Source organism: Oncorhynchus keta, chromosome 1, assembly GCF_023373465.1.
Source record: "Oncorhynchus keta strain PuntledgeMale-10-30-2019 chromosome 1, Oket_V2, whole genome shotgun sequence".
Taxonomy (NCBI): Eukaryota; Metazoa; Chordata; class Actinopteri; order Salmoniformes; family Salmonidae; genus Oncorhynchus; species Oncorhynchus keta.
The window spans coordinates 37915202-37935318 of NC_068421.1; the positions used below are offsets into that span (position 1 = coordinate 37915202).

The 20117-nt window shown below is 47.4% G+C and overlaps 1 protein-coding gene across 5 annotated transcripts in view; it reads left to right on the forward strand.

Moving 5' to 3' along the window:
- The window catches only part of LOC118396326 (numb-like protein), a 102537-nt gene extending 83348 nt beyond the window's left edge, over positions 1–19189 (forward strand). For all 5 annotated transcript variants that reach the window (XM_052524020.1, XM_052524019.1, XM_052524018.1 and 2 more), the window contains 7 exons: positions 2246–2320; positions 8557–8631; positions 10587–10727; positions 11301–11508; positions 12581–12844; positions 15131–15310; positions 15769–19189. In XM_052524020.1, coding sequence (XP_052379980.1) covers positions 2246–2320; positions 8557–8631; positions 10587–10727; positions 11301–11508; positions 12581–12844; positions 15131–15310; positions 15769–16727 — 1902 coding nt within the window. In that variant the 3' untranslated portion in view covers positions 16728–19189. The remainder of the gene's footprint in view (positions 1–2245; positions 2321–8556; positions 8632–10586; positions 10728–11300; positions 11509–12580; positions 12845–15130; positions 15311–15768) is intronic.
- The last annotated feature ends 928 nt before the right edge of the window (positions 19190–20117 follow it).

The following is a 20117-nucleotide window of genomic DNA, read 5'->3' on the forward strand; positions in this document are numbered from 1 at the left end:
TTGCATTGGAGTAGGATTCTATTGCATTGACAAGCACATACTCTACACAGACTGGTGCAGCATAACCAATCAGAGCTGCAGTATGCCTATATACAACGAGACCATTGCCATATATGGATCTGTGCCATTCACCTTGAACTGGACTGTTGTTACAGCATGAGCAGCCATGAGTAGATACACTTGTTTTGAGATGAAAGCGAGGGCTACATGTAGCCACGTGTGCACATTTTGTTAATGTCCTTTCCTAGTTAGTGAGTTAATAGCCCAGATATAGATAATTTGTAGTCAGAGCACGAAGAGCAGGAAAGGTGTGCATTTCTAGACATTTTTGAAAAGCAAGTCAGGTAAAGAGCTTTTTTTGTCTTAAAGGGGCAGTATTGTATTTTGAGACAGGCTTGAATAAACTAAGTAGCCAATAGGCAGAGGGTAGCATCATTTGTCTAATTCTCTGTAATAATGGTATGGGAATGATGATGCATTTTATATTTTGCATTAAACATTTAGTTTCAGTTTCAACAACAGTTTCAGTTACCTACTTGTCTGAAGGACATTTTCTCCATTGTTTTGATGTTTGGCCACTTTCTTAGGCCTACGTTATGATCGAATAGCCACAATATCCACTTGATCACTGTTAAAACTAATTTAAAGGGAGTACAGCCTCGGTGTTCACAGTAATCGTGCACCGAGAGTTGCACAGAATTTTCACAACTGTTAAAGTTTGCGCTCAGAAGACCTGAAATTTGCTCAGTGATGAAATCTTTTTGATGGAACATTGTCTCTTTTTCTTACCCCCCGCTCTCTCTCTCCCCCGCCCTCTCTCTCTCCCCCGCCCTCTCTCTCTCCTCACCCTCTCTCTCTCCTCACCCTCTCTCTCTCCTCCCCCTCTCTCTCTCCTCACCCTCTCTCTCTCCTCACCCTCTCTCTCCTCACCCTCTCTCTCCTCACCCTCTCTCTCTCCTCACCCTCTCTCTCCTCGCCCCTCTCCTCTCTCTCCTCACCCTCTCTCTCTCCTCACCCTCTCTCTCCCCCGCCCCCTCTCTCTCTCTCCCCGCCCTCTCTCTCTCCTCACCCTCTCTCTCCCCCGCCCCTCTCTCTCTCCTCACCCTCTCTCTCCTCCCCGCCCTCTCTCCTCCTCACCCTCTCTCTCCCCCCGCCCTCTCTCTCTCCCCCGCCCTCTCTCTCTCCTCACCCTCTCTCTCCCCCCGCCTCTCTCTCTCTCCCCCGCCCTCTCTCTCTCCTCACCCTCTCTCTCTCCCCGCCCTCTCTCTCTCCTCACCCTCTCTCTCCTCACCCCCCTCTCTCTCCCCCGCCCCTCTCTCTCTCCTCACCCTCTCTCTCCCCCGCCCTCTCTCTCTCCCCCCGCCCTCTCTCTCTCCTCACCCTCTCTCTCCCCCGCCCTCTCTCTCTCCTCACCCCTCTCTCTCTCCTCTCCCCTCTCTCTCCCCCGCCCTCTCTCTCTCCCCCGCCCGCCCCCTCTCTCTCTCTCTCTCTATCTCTCTCCTTTTCTCTGTCACACACTCACTAAGCCACACATAACTCTAAATGGGGTAAATAAAGTGACTCATGCTTTCAAAAGGCCTCTGCGGAAAAATAGTATACAATCTATTTGAGGCACCTTTTCGGTATGTTTTCCACTCTGCTGGTTTGGCTCAGACGAATGGGTTTATATTTGACAAAAAACATTCTGGCAACCTAATTGTCTCTCCAAGGGCCTCCGACGCACCACAGGGAACTCTGGGGGACTGGAAATCTAATCCTGTAAAAGGACTCTATCGTCCCTCATTCATCCTCATTATTAGCAGCTGACACAGTCTGGTGGCTCACTTTGAAATGGATTGGCTTACACTGTTTTGTGATCATGTGAATGCAGAGGAGATTAACTACATTGCATAGGGTACTTGGGCATATTTGTGTGTTCATGCAGTTTGTAAAAATCTTCATAACAGCCTTTGCATCTCTGAGTTCTAATGTATCTCTCATTCTTTCTCTTTCTGTCTCCATCTCTCTCTCTCGTTGTTTCTCTCCCTCTCTCGTTGTTTCTCTCTCTCTCGTTGTTTCTCTCTCGTTGTTTCTCTCTCTCTCTCGTTGTTTCTCTCTCGCTCGCTGTTTCTCTTTCTCTCTCTCTCTCTCTCTCTCTCTCTCTCTCTCTCTCTCTCTCTCTCTCTCTCTCTCTATCTATCTATCTATCTATCTATCTATCTATCTATCTATCTATCTATCTATCTATCTATCTATCTATCTGTAGTACCTGGGTCTGGTGGAGGTGGAGGAATCCAGAGGGATGCATGTGTGCGAGGAGGCTGTGAAAAAGCTCAAAATTGTAAGTATCCCTCCACTCTAACCCCCTGCTGACACCTCTCTTTTATGTATGTTTATGTAAGCTGCCATGTTTTGTTTTATAGGCTGGTATTCTTATCCTGGTGGAGTTATCAACTCATTATAAGATATCCTGCACCTTACACAGTAGTCCAACACACACATGCACGCACGCACGCACGCACGCACGCACACACACACACACGCACGCGCGCGCACACACACACACACACACACACACACACACACACACACACACACACACACACACACACACACACACACACACACACACACACACACCGATACCACTGCAGTCTCTTGCTCCCTGTCTTGAGATTGTGTCTGCTTTTTCCAATTCCCCTGTTCCCTTATTTACCTCTTATCTCCAGATCCATATCTCCTCTCCTCTTCAGCCCTCTACCTCTATTTTGTCTTGAAGCTCAGCCCAATCCCACCCCAAGCATCTGCAGTAAATTCCTAATCTAAGCCCCTTGCTTCTTCTCCTGTCGGAGCTGAGCCCTCCTTCGAATCAGTAATGAGCTCAGCTACTCAGACCTGACCATCCCCGTACCACAGCTTTAGAACAGCCGCCTTCCACTTGGCCCCCTGGGAAGGCAGGCTTGCCCAGGCCGTGCGAACAGTGTGACACAGAACAGGCCGGGTCAAACAAGCACAAGCTGCAAAGAGTGAAAAAGCCACCATAGCACATGCTGCTGCCCGGGCCAGTGCCGCTGAGAAGCCTGGTATACTAGACAGGGTCTTGGGCATAGGGTGGCATGCAGTCAGAGTGGGGTCAGGAAGGAGGTGACACCCCCCTGTCAGCTCCCAGGCTCTCCTGCCCTCTGGGCTCTGTCTGTGGGGAAGGAGTCGGAACAGCAGGCCTAGACCCTGGAGAAGCCTGGAGACGGCTCCGGTGTTTCACTGTCTTGTTTGTTTTCCCAGCCTGACTCCTTTTTCCCCCATCGTCTTCCATGGGCTTTGTCCACTGCTCAGCAGGGTAGTTATATATGTGTGTGTGTGTTCGCATTCTAGAGTGTGTGTTTCTTTGATCCTTTAGCCTTTTTCCCTTCATCAGGAAGTCTGCTGCACCCCCTGTCATTTCCTTGGTCACTTTCTTTAACCTGTCCGTACACATATTCCCCTCCCTCCCTCTCTTTCTCTCGCTCTCGCTCTCTCTCGCAATCTCTTTCTCTCTCTCTCTCTCTCTCTCTCTCTCTCTCTCTCTCTCTCTCTCTCTCTCTCTCTTCATTCTGCAGTATAGTGATCGTCTGTAATGTCTGTCCTTTGGCTGGTAGTCAGGGAGGAACACTTAGCTTCTCACAGAGGCTCTCCTCTTCCTCTCCCCCTACCTTCTCTCCATCGCGTTACCTTACCTTTTACATCTTCCTACTCCTCTCCTCTGGTTCATCTCTCTCACTGCCTCAACTCTCTTCCTTCCCCCCTCCTTTACTCTCCCCTCGCTCTTTCTCTTCAGGATTATGCAAAATACTGACGCTTTATCGGTTGGCCATGCTTTAGGAAAAAAAATAGTCATTTCCTGCAGCACTCAGTCTCCCTCGTCTCTCTCTCTCTCTCTCTCTCTCTCTCTCTCTCTCTCTCTCTCTCTCTCTATCTATCTCTCGCACACACAGCACGCACGCACGCACGCACGCACGCACGCACGCACACACACACACACACACACACACACACACACACACACACACACACACACACACACACACACACCCCTCGGTTGGAGTGCAGGGGCACTGCTCTCCCAGCTACCCTCTCATATTGATGGTATTTTTAACCTGGCCTTGTTCTGGTGCCCCCTGCTGAATAGATAGAGGCTTGTGAAGAGAGACAGCCAGCTGGCTCCCCTCAGTAGGATACCCTCCTCTATTTCTCTTTATCTACTGCTTCCTATAGAGAAACAGAACAACTGGGACATGCATTCCACTATTGCCACTTGAGGACAATGAAAACTCTTAGATCTACTATACAGCCACATGTTTTAGGCCTCTGGTGATCTGACTGCACCAGCCCAGAGCCTCGGTTTTTCGGATGACTGCCTTGCCTGGTTCACCAATTACTTTGCAGACAGAGTTCAGTGTGTCAAATCGGAGGGCATGCTGTACGGTCCTCTGGAAGTCTCTATGGGGGTGCCACAGGGTTCAATCCTCGGGCCGACTCTTTTTTCTGTATATATCAATGATGTTGCTCTTGCTGCGGGCAATTCCCTGATCCACCTCTACGCAGACGACACCATTCTATATACTTCCGGCCCGTCCTTGGACACTGTGCTATCTAACCTCCCAACGAGCTTCAATGCCATACAACACTCCTTCCGTGGCCTCCAACTGCTCTTAAACGCTAGTAAAACCAAATGCATGCTTTTCAACCGTTCGCTGCCTGCACCCGCACGCCCGACTAGCATCACCACCCTGGATGGTTCCGACCTAGAATATGTGGACATCTATAAGTACCTAGGTGTCTGGCTAGACTGTAAACTCTCCTTCAGACGTAGAATGTATGCACACATGACTGTAAGTCGCTTTGGATAAAAGCGTCTGCTAAATGGCATATATTATATTATATATATTATATCAAACATCTCCAATCGAAAATCAAGTCAAGAGTCGGCTTTCTATTCTGCAACAAAGCCTCCTTCACTCACGCCGCCAAACTTACCCTAGTAAAACTGACTATCCTACCGATCCTCGACTTCGGCGATGTCATCTACAAAATTGCTTCCAACACTCTACTCAGCAAACTGGATGCAGTTTATCACAGTGTCATCCGTTTTGTCACTAAAGCACCTTATACTACCCACCACTGCGACTTGTATGCTCTAGTCAGCTGGCCTTCGCTACATATTCGTCGCCAGACCCACTGGCTCCAGGTCATCTACAAGTCCATGCTAGGTAAAGCTCCGCCTTATCTCAGTTCACTGGTCACGATGGCAACACCCATCCGTACCACGCGCTCCAGCAGGTGTATCTCACTGATCATCCCTAAAGCCAACACCTCATTTGGCCGCCTTTCGTTCCAGTTCTCTGCTGCCTGTGACTGGAACAAATTGCAAAAATCGCTGAAGTTGGAGACTTTTATCTCCCTCACCAACTTCAAACATCTGCTATCTGAGCAGCTAACCGATCGCTGCAGCTGTACATAGTCTATCGGCAAATAGCCCACCCATTTTTACCTACCTCATCCCCATACTGTTTTTATTTATTTACTTTTCTGCTCTTTTGCACACCAATATCTCTACCTGTACATGACCATCTGATCATTTATCACTCCAGTGTTAATCTGCAAAATTGTAATTATTTGCCTACCTCATGCCTTTTGCACACAATGTATATAGACTCCCCTTTTTTTCCTACTGTGTTATTGACTTGTTAATTGTTTACTCCATGTTGTCTGTTCACACTGCTATGCTTTATCTTGGCCAGGTCGCAGTTGCAAATGAGAACTTGTTCTCAACTGGCCTACCTGGTTAAATAAAGGTGAAATAAAAAATAAAAATAAAAATAATAATAGACCTAGGGTGAGGATTACACTGCCTTACACCTGTCCCTTCTCTCTCTGTCTATCTCTCTCTGTCTCTCTCTCTCTTTCTCTCTGTCTCTCTATCTCGTTCTCTCTGTCTGTCTGTCTGTCTGTCTGTCTGTCTGTCTGTCTGTCTGTCTGTCTGTCTGTCTGTCTGTCTGTCTGTCTGTCTGTCTGTCTGTCTGTCTGTCTGTCTGTCTGTCCCATCTCTCTCTCTCTCTGTCTGCCTCTCTCGCTCTCTCTCTATCTCTCTGTCTGTCTGTCTGTCTGTCTGTCTGTCTGTCTGTCTGTCTGTCTGTCTGTCTGTCTGTCTGTCTGTCTGTCTGTTTCTCTCTCTCTCTGTCTTCCTCTCTCTCACTCTCTCTCTCTTTCTGTGTGTCTGTCTGTCTGTGTGTCTGTCTGTCTGTCTGTCTGTCTCGCTCTCTCTCTGTCTCTCTCTCCCTCTCAATTCAATTCAGTTCAAATTGCTTTATTGGTATGACGTAACAATGTACATATTGCCAAATCGTACATTGGAAATTAAGTGATTCATTTACAATATTAACATAATTAAAATAATAATAATCAAGATTGTCAATGGGACAATCAGTAACAACAATGGCATAGTGGACATGTGCAGGTTGGTTGGTCTGTCAGACACTGTCCCTCATCTTATGGCAGGCAGCAGCGTAGTGCACTGCCAACCCACAGCTCTCTGCGTCCTCCCCCAACTTGACAGGTAGCCTATTTTCATCAGAGGTCTTTGAAACCTTGAATAAGAGTTTGACATTTTTGGAAATGACTCATTGTTTTATATTTTTCATGTCTTGTCAGGAAATGCAGCTCTGTCTTGGATTCTGCTGTGGTGCAGTGGTTGCACAGCCTTTCCTCTACAGGGAGCCAGGTTTTCCTGTCTACTCTTCTCAATGGCAAGGCAGTGATCGCTGAGCCTGTACTTTGTCAAGGTTTTGATCAGTAACCATGGCCAAATAGTTAGCCACGGTGTACTGTTGATTTAAGGCCAGATAGCACTGCATTTTGCTTTGTGCTGTGTTTCCCAATAGGTCATGTAGTTTTGTTTAGACTGTGTTGTAATTTGATTTATTCTGATTCATTGAATGTTCTGGTCCTGAGGCTCCAGTGTGTTAGTAGAACAGGTCTGTGAACTCAGCTCCAGGACCAGCTGGATGAGGATCCTTAGGCTCCAGTGTGTTAGTAGAACAGGTCTGTGAACTCAGCTCCAGGACCAGCTGGTTGAGGATCCTGAGGCTCCAGTGTGTTAGTAGAACAGGTCTGTGAACTCAGCCCCAGCACCGGCTGGTTGAGGGTCCTGAGGCTCCAGTGTTTAGTAGAACAGGTCTGTGAACTCAGCCCCAGCACCGGCTGGTTGAGGGTCCTGAGGCTCCAGTGTGTTAGTAGAACAGGTCTGTGAACTCAGCCCCAGCACCGGCTGGTTGAGGGTCCTGAGGCTCCAGTGTGTTAGTAGAACAGGTCTGTGAACTCAGCCCCAGCACCGACTGGTTGAGGGTCCTGAGGCTCCAGTGTGTTAGTAGAACAGGTCTGTGAACTCAGCCCCAGCACCGACTGGTTGAGGGTCCTGAGGCTCCAGTTTGTTAGTAGAACAGGTCTGTGAACTCAGCCCCAGCACCGGCTGGATGAGGAGACTTTTTTTCTTCTCAGCTCTTGGCATTGCAGAGCTTGGTAATGATATGAGAGGGGGTCGCTGTATTTTAGATGTTTCTAAAACTTAATTGCACTTTTTTATTTATTTTATTGAATTATTAGTGGATATTAGCCTAATTCTGCCCTGCATGTATTGTTTGTAGTTTTCCTCTGGACATGTAGGAGAATTAGAACTCAGCATGCAGGGTTTCAATGGGGTGCTTGTCCCATTGGGTGAAATCTTGTGGACCCCACACCTCGCTGCCATAAAGTGCAATTGGGTCAATGACACAGTCAAATTGTTTTAGCCAAATTTGAATTGGTATTTCAATTTGAATTAGTTTTTTTAATGGCATATAATGCCCTGCCTTTCTCACTAAGTTCATTCACTGCCTCATTTAGGTGTCCAGTTGAGCTTATTTTTAACCTAAGTAATTGTAGTGTGTGCAGTACTCTGTATTTTGTACCAATTGAGAACTTTGGTCTAATTCCTTGAGATCTGGATCTTCAATATTTCAGTATTTTTGGGGTTTACTACCAGGGCCCACGTCTGGCAGTACTGCTCTAACAGGTCCAGGCTCCTCTGTAGGCCATGTGCTGCGGGTGACAGTAGGCACAGGTCATCTGCGAAGAGCAGGCATTTAACCTCGGAATTGTGGAGAATTAGACCAGGAGCTGAGGATTTGTCTAGAATAGTGGCCAATTCTTTGACGTAAATATTGAAGAACGCAGGGCTGAGATTGCAACCCTGGCAAAGGCCTCGCCCCTGGTTAAAGAATTCTCTTGTTTTCTTGCTAATTTTGATGCTGCACGTATTGCCAGTCAGATTTAGTTGTGTCATATATTTTACCCCCTACACCACTTTCATTAACTTTGTAGAACAGTCTTGTATGGGTGGAAATATGATCAGTCATGCAATGTTTTGGTATAAATCCAAGTTGGTTTTTACTCAAGACATTGTGCTTATTAAGGAAGTTTGCATTTATAATACACCAGAAAACTCTCTCTCCCACCCTCTCTCTCTTTCTCCTTCTCTCTCTCTCTTTATCTGTCTCTCCACAGAGTGGGAAGAAGACAGTGAAAGCAGTTCTGTGGGTGTCCGCAGACGGTCTCAGAGTGGTGGATGACAAAACCAAGGTAAGAGTGTGTCTGCAGGGCTGTTATAGCATAAACCTGTGTGCTAATCATACATACAAACACACACTGTCTGCTTCCAGATGTCAACAGTGGCTAAACATGAAACAGTAGCCTGGAACCATAGATACATACCCCTGCTCGTGGTCTCTAGCTCTGTCCAGAGTTCGTATGACAGAGCAAGTGTACAGAACTTTGCAGTATATTTGAGGTTTAAAAAGGCTTCTAAAAGTTTGTAATTTCTGCTTTAAAATGTCAGACTTGATGTTCCCTTACAAAAATTCTATCAACCCCTGCAAACATTTCCATGAATTATAATGACAATGTCCTGTTGCTGCAGGATAACTATTCTGCTGTAGCAAACTGCCTCAAATTAAGATCCTACGTCTGTATTAGGAAAAGTATGTTGTAAAGACAAAGAGAGAAAACTGCTCAGCAGGCGAGAAGCTGGCAGTCACTCCCCCTCCACCCTCCACCTTCTCCCCCCTTCGGCTGCTGCTCTCCCGCCTCTCCTTACCCACCCCCCAGCCCTTTCCCAGGTCACCTGCCATTCTCAGTCGGGCCTGAGATTGATGATGTCACCCTTCAGGCTCAGTGCAAAAGGGCTGCAACGCGTGCCTGTCCCGATGACTGTGTTTATCCTCGCAGGCCAGATTAGACTTACTTTAGGCCGGTCTGCTGAGTTTTCACACTTGACATGTGTTACTGATGGATGTCAAAGGGGGCTTTGGGTAGGGGAGGGTGACAGTACACACACACATAGTGTTTTATTTTTATTTGACAAACACACACAGAAACACACACAGAAACACACGCACACACCTCAGGACAGGACTGTCTGGCCGCTAGGGGCCCCTATTTGCGAGTGCAATTACCCACCTTTCTTTTCAGGCCAGAGAAAAGAAGGGGAGGGGGGAGAAACAGTCCCTCTAAGCAGTCTTTTTTGTTTCCTGTGGCAGAAGACAAATGGACCCCACCCCATCTTCCCTCAGCATCTCTCCACCTCCCCCCTTTCTTGTAATCCCATCTCCTGGTCCTGTCAAAGTCAATGTCAAAGAACACCACCGTCACAGAGAAGAAAGCCCCCTTTCTCTCCACCTCCGTATCTGACCCATGTGACATGACTCAGCACTGTGCCCCCTTCCAGTTTTTCATGACTGAGTATAATAATAATAATAATAATAATAATAAATATGTGCCCCCTTTTTCCAGACTTTTTCAGTGGCATGCCTCTGAGTGATCCTCCACCCCCACAAACCCACCTCCATCCACCACTAGGCAACCCAGCACGCACGGATACACACACACACACACACACCACAGCACGCACGGATACACACACACACACACACACACACACACACACACACACACACACACACACACACACACACACACGCACACACACATAACCAGACGTTCACTTCCCCCACCAGCCTCTCTTCATCTACTAATTGGCTCTGAATGAAAATACTGTTATTTATTCCTTGCCCACTTCATTCATTCCCCTCTTCCTATTTCCCGATAGAAGAGTGGAAGGAAGTCCCTGAATGAGTGTATGAGCCCCATTTCCCTTTCATCTCTTGTTTTCCACTCTGACTCAAAGGGTGTCAGGGGCCACTAGTGGCATGGGGGGGGGGGGGTAAGGGAAGGGGCCCCTTCCTCACCCTATAGTTCCCTACAGTCACTAGCCAAGACTCCTGAACGAGCTTGATACAGATTCTGGAACAAGAGAAAAAGTGGTTCTCCATGTTTTAGAATATGTTTTGTAGAGCTGTAAACAAGATTTAGTAAAATTTAGTTCTCGGGAGATGATCTTTCCTCACCAAATAATGACATTTCAGTAGGAATGTTTTAATCACATACATTCTCTATAGGCTACCATGTTATGTGTGATATGTTTCATTTCTGACGTGGTCAAGTCAGCCTTCTCTGACACGTCATCTCTTTGTCTTTAGGACCTCATCGTAGACCAGACCATTGAGAAGGTGTCCTTCTGCGCGCCCGACCGCAATTATGACAAGGCTTTCTCCTACATCTGCCGTGACGGCACCACACGACGCTGGATCTGCCACTGCTTCATGGCCCTGAAGGACTCGGTGAGGGGGTGTGTGTGTGTGTGTGTGTGTGTGTGTGTGTGTGTGTGTGTGTGTGTGTGTGTGTGTGTGTGTGTGTGTGTGTGTGTGTGTGTGTGTGTGTGTGTGTGTGTGTGTGTGTGTGTGTGTGTGTGTGTGTGTGTGTGAGAGAGAGAGAGAGAGAGGGCCCAGCGACTAGATTAATCCAATCCCCACATCGCTCGCCCAGAGATTAGGATTACTCTAGGGTTATCTCTATCTCAATTGCTTCTTGGAGCGCTATTGACTGTGACCTCCTGGCAACTCTGAGCCACATTTCCTCCAGGGTGATAACCACTTTTATAGTATAATGGAATGAAAATGGAGTGCCAAGTCATTCCTCACAGACATGGTTCTGGTTTGATAAAGCATTTTCCAGTAGAGAAATTGACTGGCTTCAGGCTATGTTCAGACTTGTCAATTGTGTATTTTTTTGTATTAGTACCCATTCACACATAACAGAGTTTTAGAGACACGCAAACATGCATGCACCCACGTACACAGACACACCAAAAGGGTGTTGAGGAGGAAATTGACCGGGTGTGTTGTGGTCACCAGGGCGAGCGTATGAGCCACGCCGTGGGCTGTGCCTTCGCCGCCTGTCTGGAGAGGAAGCAGCGGCGTGAGAAGGAGTGCGGCGTCACAGCCTCGTTTGACGCCAGCCGCACCTCCTTCGTGCGCGAGGGCTCGTTCCGCGTGACGTCGTCCAGCCAGCAGGGTGGCGAGCGCGAGGACATCATGAAGCAGCTGCAGGACAAGAAGAAAGGTATGTCTCATCAGGAGATGAAGAGCAGCACAGACACACAGACAGAAACATCTGTCACTCACATTCTAATGTATCACTGGAAAGTTACTGGAAAGTCAAATGCAGCCTGAGTTATAGAGCTAACAGGAGGATTCACTCACTGTGGATCGTCGTTGTTGTTCACCTCTATCACTCTGAAGTGTAACAACGCATATACTGTATGTTGGCAGGTAGTAACCTTTATCAGTGTTATTGGCTGTAGTGGTTACTAGTTGTAGTCCAACATTAACCCTGGTCATTATGGTCCAACATTAACCCTGGTTATTGTAGTCCAACATTAACCCTGGTCATTATGGTCCAACATTAACCCTGGTTATTGTAGTCCAACATTAACCCTGGTTATTATAGTCCAACATTAACCCTGGTTATTGTAGTCCAACATTAACCCTGGTCATTATAGTCCAACATTAACCCTGGTTATTGTAGTCCAACATTAACCCTGGTTATTATAGTCCAACATTAAACCTGGTTATTGTAGTCCACCATTAACCCTGGTTATTATGGTCCAACATTAACCCTGGTTATTGTAGTCCAACATTAACCCTGGTTATTATGGTCCAACATTAACCCTGGTTAGTATAGTCCAACATTAACCCTGGTTATTGTAGTCCAACATTAACCCTGGTTATTGTAGTCCACTATTAACCCTGGTTATTGTAGTCCACCATGAACCCTGGTTATTATGGTCCAACATTAACCCTGGTTATTGTAGTCCAACATTAACCCTGGTTATTATAGTCCAACATTAACCCTGGTTATTGTAGTCCACCATTAACCCTGGTTATTGTAGTCCAACATTAACCCTGGTTATTGTAGTCCAACATTAACCCTGGTCATTATAGTCCAACAATAACCCTGGTCATGGTAGTCCAACCTTAACCCTGGTCATGGTAGGGTTAACATTAACCCTGGTCATGGTAGTCCAACATTAACCCAGGTCATTATAGTCCAACAATAACCTAGGTCATGGTAGTCCAACAGTAACCCTGGTCATGGTAGCCCAACATTAACCATAGCAAATTGTAATCTCCAGAGCCCCCGTGTACCATCCCAGCCATCCCCCCTGGCACCTCCTCACCCCCTGAGGGCGAGGCCTCGCCCGTGGGACAGGGGGTAGAGCACGCAATCCCGCGGCGCCACGCGCCCATTGAGCAGCTGGTGCGGCAGGGCTCCTTCCGGGGCTTCCCGGCCCTCAGCGGGAAGAACTCGCCGTTCAAGAGGCAGCTCTCGCTGCGCCTCAACGACCTGCCTTCCAACCTGCAGCGCAAGACCGCCGACTTCCAGAGCAAGAACCCAGGTTAGCCTCACCTGTTTATGTTAGCTTAGCTAAGTCTCTGCATTCTATGACCAAGGACAAAGAGTGGTTAGCCTCACCTGTTTATGTTAGCTTAGCTAAGTCTCTGCATTCTATGACCAAGGACAAAGAGTGGTTAGCCTCACCTGTTTATGTTAGCTTAGCTAAGTCTCTGCATTCTATGACCAAGGACAAAGAGTGGTTAGCCTCACCTGTTTTTGTTAGCTTAGCTAAGTCTCTGCATTCTATGACCAAGGACAAAGAGTGGTTAGCCTCACCTGTTTTTGTTAGCTTAGCTAAGTCTCTGCATTCTATGACCAAGGACAAAGAGTGGTTAGCCTCACCTGTTTTTGTTAGCTTAGCTAAGTCTCTGCATTCTATGACCAAGGACAAAGAGTGGTTAGCCTCACCTGTTTTTGTTAGCTTAGCTAAGTCTCTGCATTCTATGACCAAGGACAAAGAGTGGTTAGCCTCACCTGTTTTTGTTAGCTTAGCTAAGTCTCTGCATTCTACGATCTAGGACAAAGGGTGGTTAGCCTCACCAGTCTAGGACAACATAGTCCTGCAATGCCACACTTCCATGTTGTGTTCATAACTCGGAGGAATCCTGGAAATCAAGGCTAATGTCAATCAGAGCCTGGAGTTTTCCTCTCTTCATGACCTGACCAAGGATAATTCAGGAATTTTCCCGGTCAGATCATGGGTCAGGAAAAACTCTGAACCTTTATGACAAAGTATGGTGGTGTTTATAATTATTAGTATTTGACCAGGAACAAGTGAAGCCAGAGATTCATTGATCGGGGTCATAATAGCGCTGAAGTTGATCATCAGTGTGTTATTAAAGCTGTGGCTGATTGCTGTGGTTGATTGCTGTGGCTGATTGCTGTGGCTGATTGCTGAGTCCATGTAATGGTTATTTTTAAGTATAATAATTAGGATTCCCAACACAGCTTTTTGTTCCTGCTGTAGTGAGGTAGATTAAACCTCTCAGTTATGTTGATTCTAGTTATAATGAGCAGACCTCAGCTTTGAATCATTAATAAACACACATTTCACCTCTGATGGTTGCAGCACAATTGTACCTGACATCTATTTACATTCATGTACATAGCAGTAGCAGTACCAGCGTTGTGTCCAGAGATTCTCTCTTTCGTATAGGATCTGTACCTATTTGAATCCCACGCATGCATCGAAGACACGCACACACCCACGCACACACTTAGCCAGCAATAGAAGCCACACAAGCATGAACACACGCAAGCACAGGACACATGTACACACACCCACACACACAGTAGCAGCAAATTTCACTGCCTCGCCCCTCCCCAGTAGTCCGCCAGGTCTCTCAGTGAACAATGTGTCTATAAATAGTCTCCACTAGACCAGTCCCTCTACAGCCATAGATCCAGGGATTGTAGTACACACAAACACAGACACACACACACACATGCACACACAGTGATGTACACACTCACACTACACTACTACACAGAGAAACCCCACAGCTTCTCCCTTCCTCTTTGAACCCTATGGGCCAATCAAATGTTCAGAAAGAGAGACCTTACAAGGCAGGCCTGTCAGGAACAAACCAGTTCAGACTGCTGTCTCCAGACAGAAAGACACTACATCTGCACCTGGAGTAGTTATTCTAAGCAGGGTCATTCATTGGGCACCAAACAGAAGAAAACGGTTTGAAACAGGGAGTGACTACTTAAACCTGTCCAATAATAAATGGCCATTTTCATTTTCCGTTGCAAAAGGTTTTGCTATGCTGTGCCCTAATGAATAGGACCCAACAGAGAGACCGTGCAGCGGGCGCTCCATAGGAATTACGTCCACCATTGACCCCTCTGGTTCTGTTTGGCCCCACAACTCTCTCTGCTCTCCACAGGCTTCGCTCACTCTCTCTGTCAGGGACAGGTCACTGAAAGGGGAATTACACAAATGATGAGCTATTTTTTATCTACTGGTTATTGGTTGAGATTTTCCCTCTGTTTTCTACACTAAGGATTTAGGCTATAGATAATCTCATGCATGAATAACAGACCTGTTGGGTGTGTTACAGAGTAACTTTTATTTTCTGACTTTGAAGTACAAAAGATGATGAAGACCTCATAAGACCATGGGAACAGATTACATTTAAATAAAGGGCTTAGAAATGTTTACATCCGGTGTCATGTACTTTAATCCTATATCATTATATAAGTGTATGTTTGTTCCAAGACTTTAATCTTGCCATCAAATCATCCAAAGGAAAGCCAATCCTCAAAATCCTTCTCCCCTCTGTAGTCCCAGAGATGGATCTGTCTGTGTGTGGCGAGGCAGACAACAGCATCAACGCTCTGTGCAGCCAGATCAACCATTCCTTCACCAGGCCCTCTGAGGAACTCTTCTCCAACCCCACCCCCAACGGCCTGCCAGGCTGCACTGTGCCCCCAGCCATCCCCCCTCCACCCGCCCCCCTGCAAGGTAACTCATTGACTACCGTATCATTCTCTCTCTATGAGCTCTAGTCTGGCTTAACATGTGTTGTACACCTCAACTCCAACTTTGCATTCGGAATGCGTTTGTATTTGTAATGTTTCTAATGCCGATTTGCTTCTTATGCTTGTAAGGCTGATTTGCCAGAAAAGTGTCAGTTATTTGTGTGTATCTCTGTGGTGTGCTACAGCGTAGGTCACTAAACAGCCGGCAATGCAGCTTTTCAAAGTCCCTTTCCCTGATGCTTGTAGAGATCCCGTTCATGGTAAACGCTCCGCATGTCGGCTCAACCCTTGCAGTGAATCCCGGCCCTAATCAGAAAAGGCTGCCGAATAGGATGTGTGTGTATGTCCTCTGTGCTTGTCATTGTAAAGCGGTAGAGAGATCCAGCAGCAGGGTTGATGTAACGTGTGATTGACATGTTGCTCTCTGCTTCTCTCCCACAGCCACGTCCTCCTGGGTGCAGGCAGAGCCCCCGGTCCAGTCCCCTGTCCACAGTGGACACAGGAGGACGCCCTCCGAGGCTGAGCGCTGGCTGGAGGAGGTGGCCCAGGCCGTCAAGGCCCAGCAACAGAACCCCAACCTGTCCCCGCCACTCATCCAGCCCACCCCTGCCATTCCAGGGCCACCCATGTCAAACGCAGCTATGTCTGTGCCACCTATGTCTAACCCACTAATGCCTGGCCCACCTATGTCTAACCCACTTATGCCTGGCCCACCTATGTCTAACCCACTTATGCCTGGCCCACCTATGTCAGGTGTGCCCATAACGGGGGCATCCATGCCGGGGACAACCATGCCAGGGGTGCCTGGCTCCCTGCCCACTTCCATGCAGCCGTTTCCCTTGGCGTTTGATGCCACTCCTGCGCCCGTGAGCCTGTATAACCAGCCACCCCTGCAGCCAACGTTTGTACCCATGCAGGCCTACATGCCCGCCCTGGCCAACAGCATGGTGTACTCCAACGCCAGTGTGCCTGTGGTGGGCATCACGCCTTCCCAGATGGTGGCTAATGTCTTCTGCACGGCAGGCGGCTCTACCGGCGGGCCTTCCATGGGCATGTGCACAGGGCCCAAAATGGGCACGCTCACCGGCGGGCACCGCCACTCTTTCTCCGGCCAGCCGGGCGGGTTCCCTATGCCACCCTTCGGAGCTCATCCCACCGTCAATGGCCTCCCCCACAACATTCCCACCTCCCCCGCCACCATCATGCAGAACGGCACCAGCAGCAATAGCAGCAGCTGGCCACCGGAGGGCGCACAGCAGGCCAACCCGCTCCCAGCCAATGCCCAGGAGGTTGATCGCTTCGAGGCAAAGTGGGCCGCGCTGGAGACCAAATTGCAACCCAAGGCGGCGCCCAACCCTTTCTCCAATGACTTGCAAAAGACCTTTGAGATCGAGCTTTAACTCTGTATTAACCCAGGTCAGGCCACTGCATAGACTATGATGATGCAGACACCCAACCACAATGAACCACTCCACTCCCCCCCTCCAGCCCCCTGCCCCTAAATGCTGTCGCTCCCCGTCTTCTTGATTTTCTCCTCCTCTGTTGAGACCCCAGGATGTAAATTGGGTCTGAATGAAGGGGGGACATGATGACTGTGTATGGGGTTCCTCGCGATGCATTCCCTGGGATTTCTAGCAATCATGTTCTGCGTGGGGATCTATGGAAGAGCCAGAGAATATGGATACAACACATGCCACTGAGATGAGACACTGAGAGAGATTATGTTGATGGTACCCAAGCACAGCAAAGGCCCTGGTTGACTAGCCAATGACACAAATCGATGGTGGAGACCCCAAAGGAGGCGTCGACCAATAAGAGTGACAGACGGTTTGATTGCCAAAATGGTTATATTTATGATTTTTACTTAGCTTTTAACCTGTTATAGTTTCACATTGTTGTTTCTCCCTGTATTTATTTGTGTGGAACTGGAAAGAGGAGGAAAATAACTAGCAGCTGCAACTGTGTCAGCGGAGAGAGCAAAGAGAGCGAGTGAGTCATGAAACGAGAGGTTGGAAACGAGTGTAAATAGCATGCTTTTTTCACCCTCTATTTATTACCAATCCATGTATAACCGTCAATTTGCTTACTCAACCCAAATGAGTCACCGTTAGCTAAATCACCATGGTGACCTCACCCCTCTGTCCCAGTGCCACTCCACCTGCAGGGCAGACACACTAGAACCCTGGAACATTCTGGAAAGGGTCCAAATAGTGCGGCACATTCCAAGTTGGTTGGTTGATTCGCATTATATTCTAAAACATGGTAGTAGTCACCCCCGTACGAGTGTAGTCAGTCAACACTATGAGAGTCTATTTGGAAGTGTTGAGCCTAAGATTTAAGAGATTAGGGATGGGAGATCTTGAGCACTTCGTAAGATAAAGAGGGTAAGTTTGGGGTGAGTTATGTTTTTTTTGTCACTGGGTCTGCGTTTGAAATGGCACCCTATTCCCATATAGGGCCTTGGGCAAAAGTAGTGCCTCCCTATAGGCACAGACGTCAATTCAACGTCTATTCCACGATGGTTCAATGCAATTTCCTAGAAATGACGTATATACAACGTTGATTCAATCGGTGTGTGCCCAGTGGGCTGGGTCAAGCTGCACTTCTGACATAATGGGACTACAGTCCGTTTGTCGAGGCTTCTGGATCCAGGCTCTTGTCTTGAGGCCATTGTGACGGGCAGAAGTTCTGGCACCTGCTGTGTGTGGTCTACCAGGCTGAGTAAAGATGGCTAGGGGAAGTGATGAGTCATTCACCACTTTAAACAGACAGAGGAAGGCATCCATCTTTGTAGAGGGAAAACAAAAGAGCGGGGCGGGGCGGAGAAGGTGAAAGATAGACTGAGAGAACGAGGGTATGTGAGAATGAGTTTGAGGATGTGGACTATTGAAAGGCTGTGGTGAACTGAGAAAACATGAAAGAAGAAAGGGTTGGATTAATGAAATACCATACAGGCAAAACGGTACGTTAAACAGACTGTTGTTTCATTCCTTTAAACTCCTTTCACTGCTCCCAAACAAAAGCACTTCTGTTAGAGTTATAGTCACCATGCATTTAGAGCTCCGCAGAAACAATACTTTACTGTTTGATCGTAATCTCAAAAGAGGCAAGCATTTCCTTCCGTGAACTTTAGTTGAAACACACAAAGACAATAAATGTGCAGTATACTATAGCTACAACCCCATATTGGAATTTTAGCCCACTTGGCAGGACTTCCATTGGCAGGTCAAGGCGGGGCAAACGCATGTGCTTCGATGGGAAGCTTTATGCTATTTGTCATTATACTGCTTTATGTACGATCCTGCCCCAGACGACATGAGTGTCTGGGAGTGAGACGGAGTGGGACCCAGGGGACCAGTGTTATTGAATGGACATCACAACTAGACAAACAGGCTCCATCCATCCCGCTCTCCTGGTCATTAACTCCTTAGGACTCCTCGGCCAATCAGGCTTTGTCATTTTTACATGCGGCATAATACTGGCTGACATCCATTCGCTTTCGCAAAGATATAAATCACCAGTGAGGGGCCCATGTTTTTGCTCATTTAGACAAATCGATTTTCTAAATGTATTCTCTCCCCACCTTTTAAGAGAAAAAAAACGTAGTCATTCATGAAATTGCTGTTTTCATTTTGTTAAATTCCCGTTATTTACACGCCCTCTAAATTAAAATGTAGGTTGATGACGTTCAGAATAAGAAACTAAATGACCTCCTAAACCTGATTGTAAACCATAGTGTAGTGATAACAAACCAGTGGAGTTTATTTTTGTTCTTTATTTACAGAATTTTGTATTTAAACCTACATATTTGTATTGTAATTACATTGTACAAAGATAAATAAATAATATAATATTAAACTTGTGTTGGTGTCTGTGTTTTTTTGCATTCTGTATCGTGCTCTCCCTCCCTTTCTCCCAATGCAGGTCATGTACCTGTCTTATCCCCACCAATTCATAAGAACTTTATCTTCCCCATTACTAATAGAATAAATGTATCCGTACCCTGTGCCAACGGTGATACATGTACCATTGGCATAAAAAAACACTCATGTCAACTGTCTACTTCTAAAGATGGTCAACAGTTGAACAGCACCAGTCATTAAATGAAGTAAATGATCTCCGTAGTTGTATTTAAAAAAAATCTCAAACCTACTGTTTGCCCTGAAAGTCTTGGAGTAAAACGTTGAAGAGTTCTCTCTTATTGAACGCATTGACTACGCTTGCCGACTCTACCGCTGTTCACAGGACTCTACCGCTGTTCACAGGACTCTACCGCTGTTCACAGGACTCTACCGCTGTTCACAGGACTCTACCGCTGTTCACAGGACTCTACCGCTGTTCACAGGACTCTACCGCTGTTCACAGGACTCTACCGCTGTTCACAGGACTCTACCGCTGTTCACAGGACTCTACCGCTGTTCACAGGACTCGCAGAGCTGTTCACAGGACTCTACCGCTTTTCACAGGACTCGCAGAGCTGTTCACAGGACTCTACCGCTGTTCACAGGACTCGCAGAGCTGTTCACAGGACTCTATCGCTGTTCACAGGACTCTACCGCTGTTCACAGGACTCTACCGCTGTTCACAGGACTCGCAGAGCTGTTCACAGGACTCTATCGCTGTTCACAGGACTCTACCGCTGTTCACAGGACTCTACCGCTGTTCACAGGACTCTACCGCTGTTCACAGGACTCGCAGAGCTGTTCACAGGACTCTACCGCTGTTCACAGGACTCTACCGCTGTTCACAGGACTCTACCGCTGTTCACAGGACTCTACCGCTGTTCACAG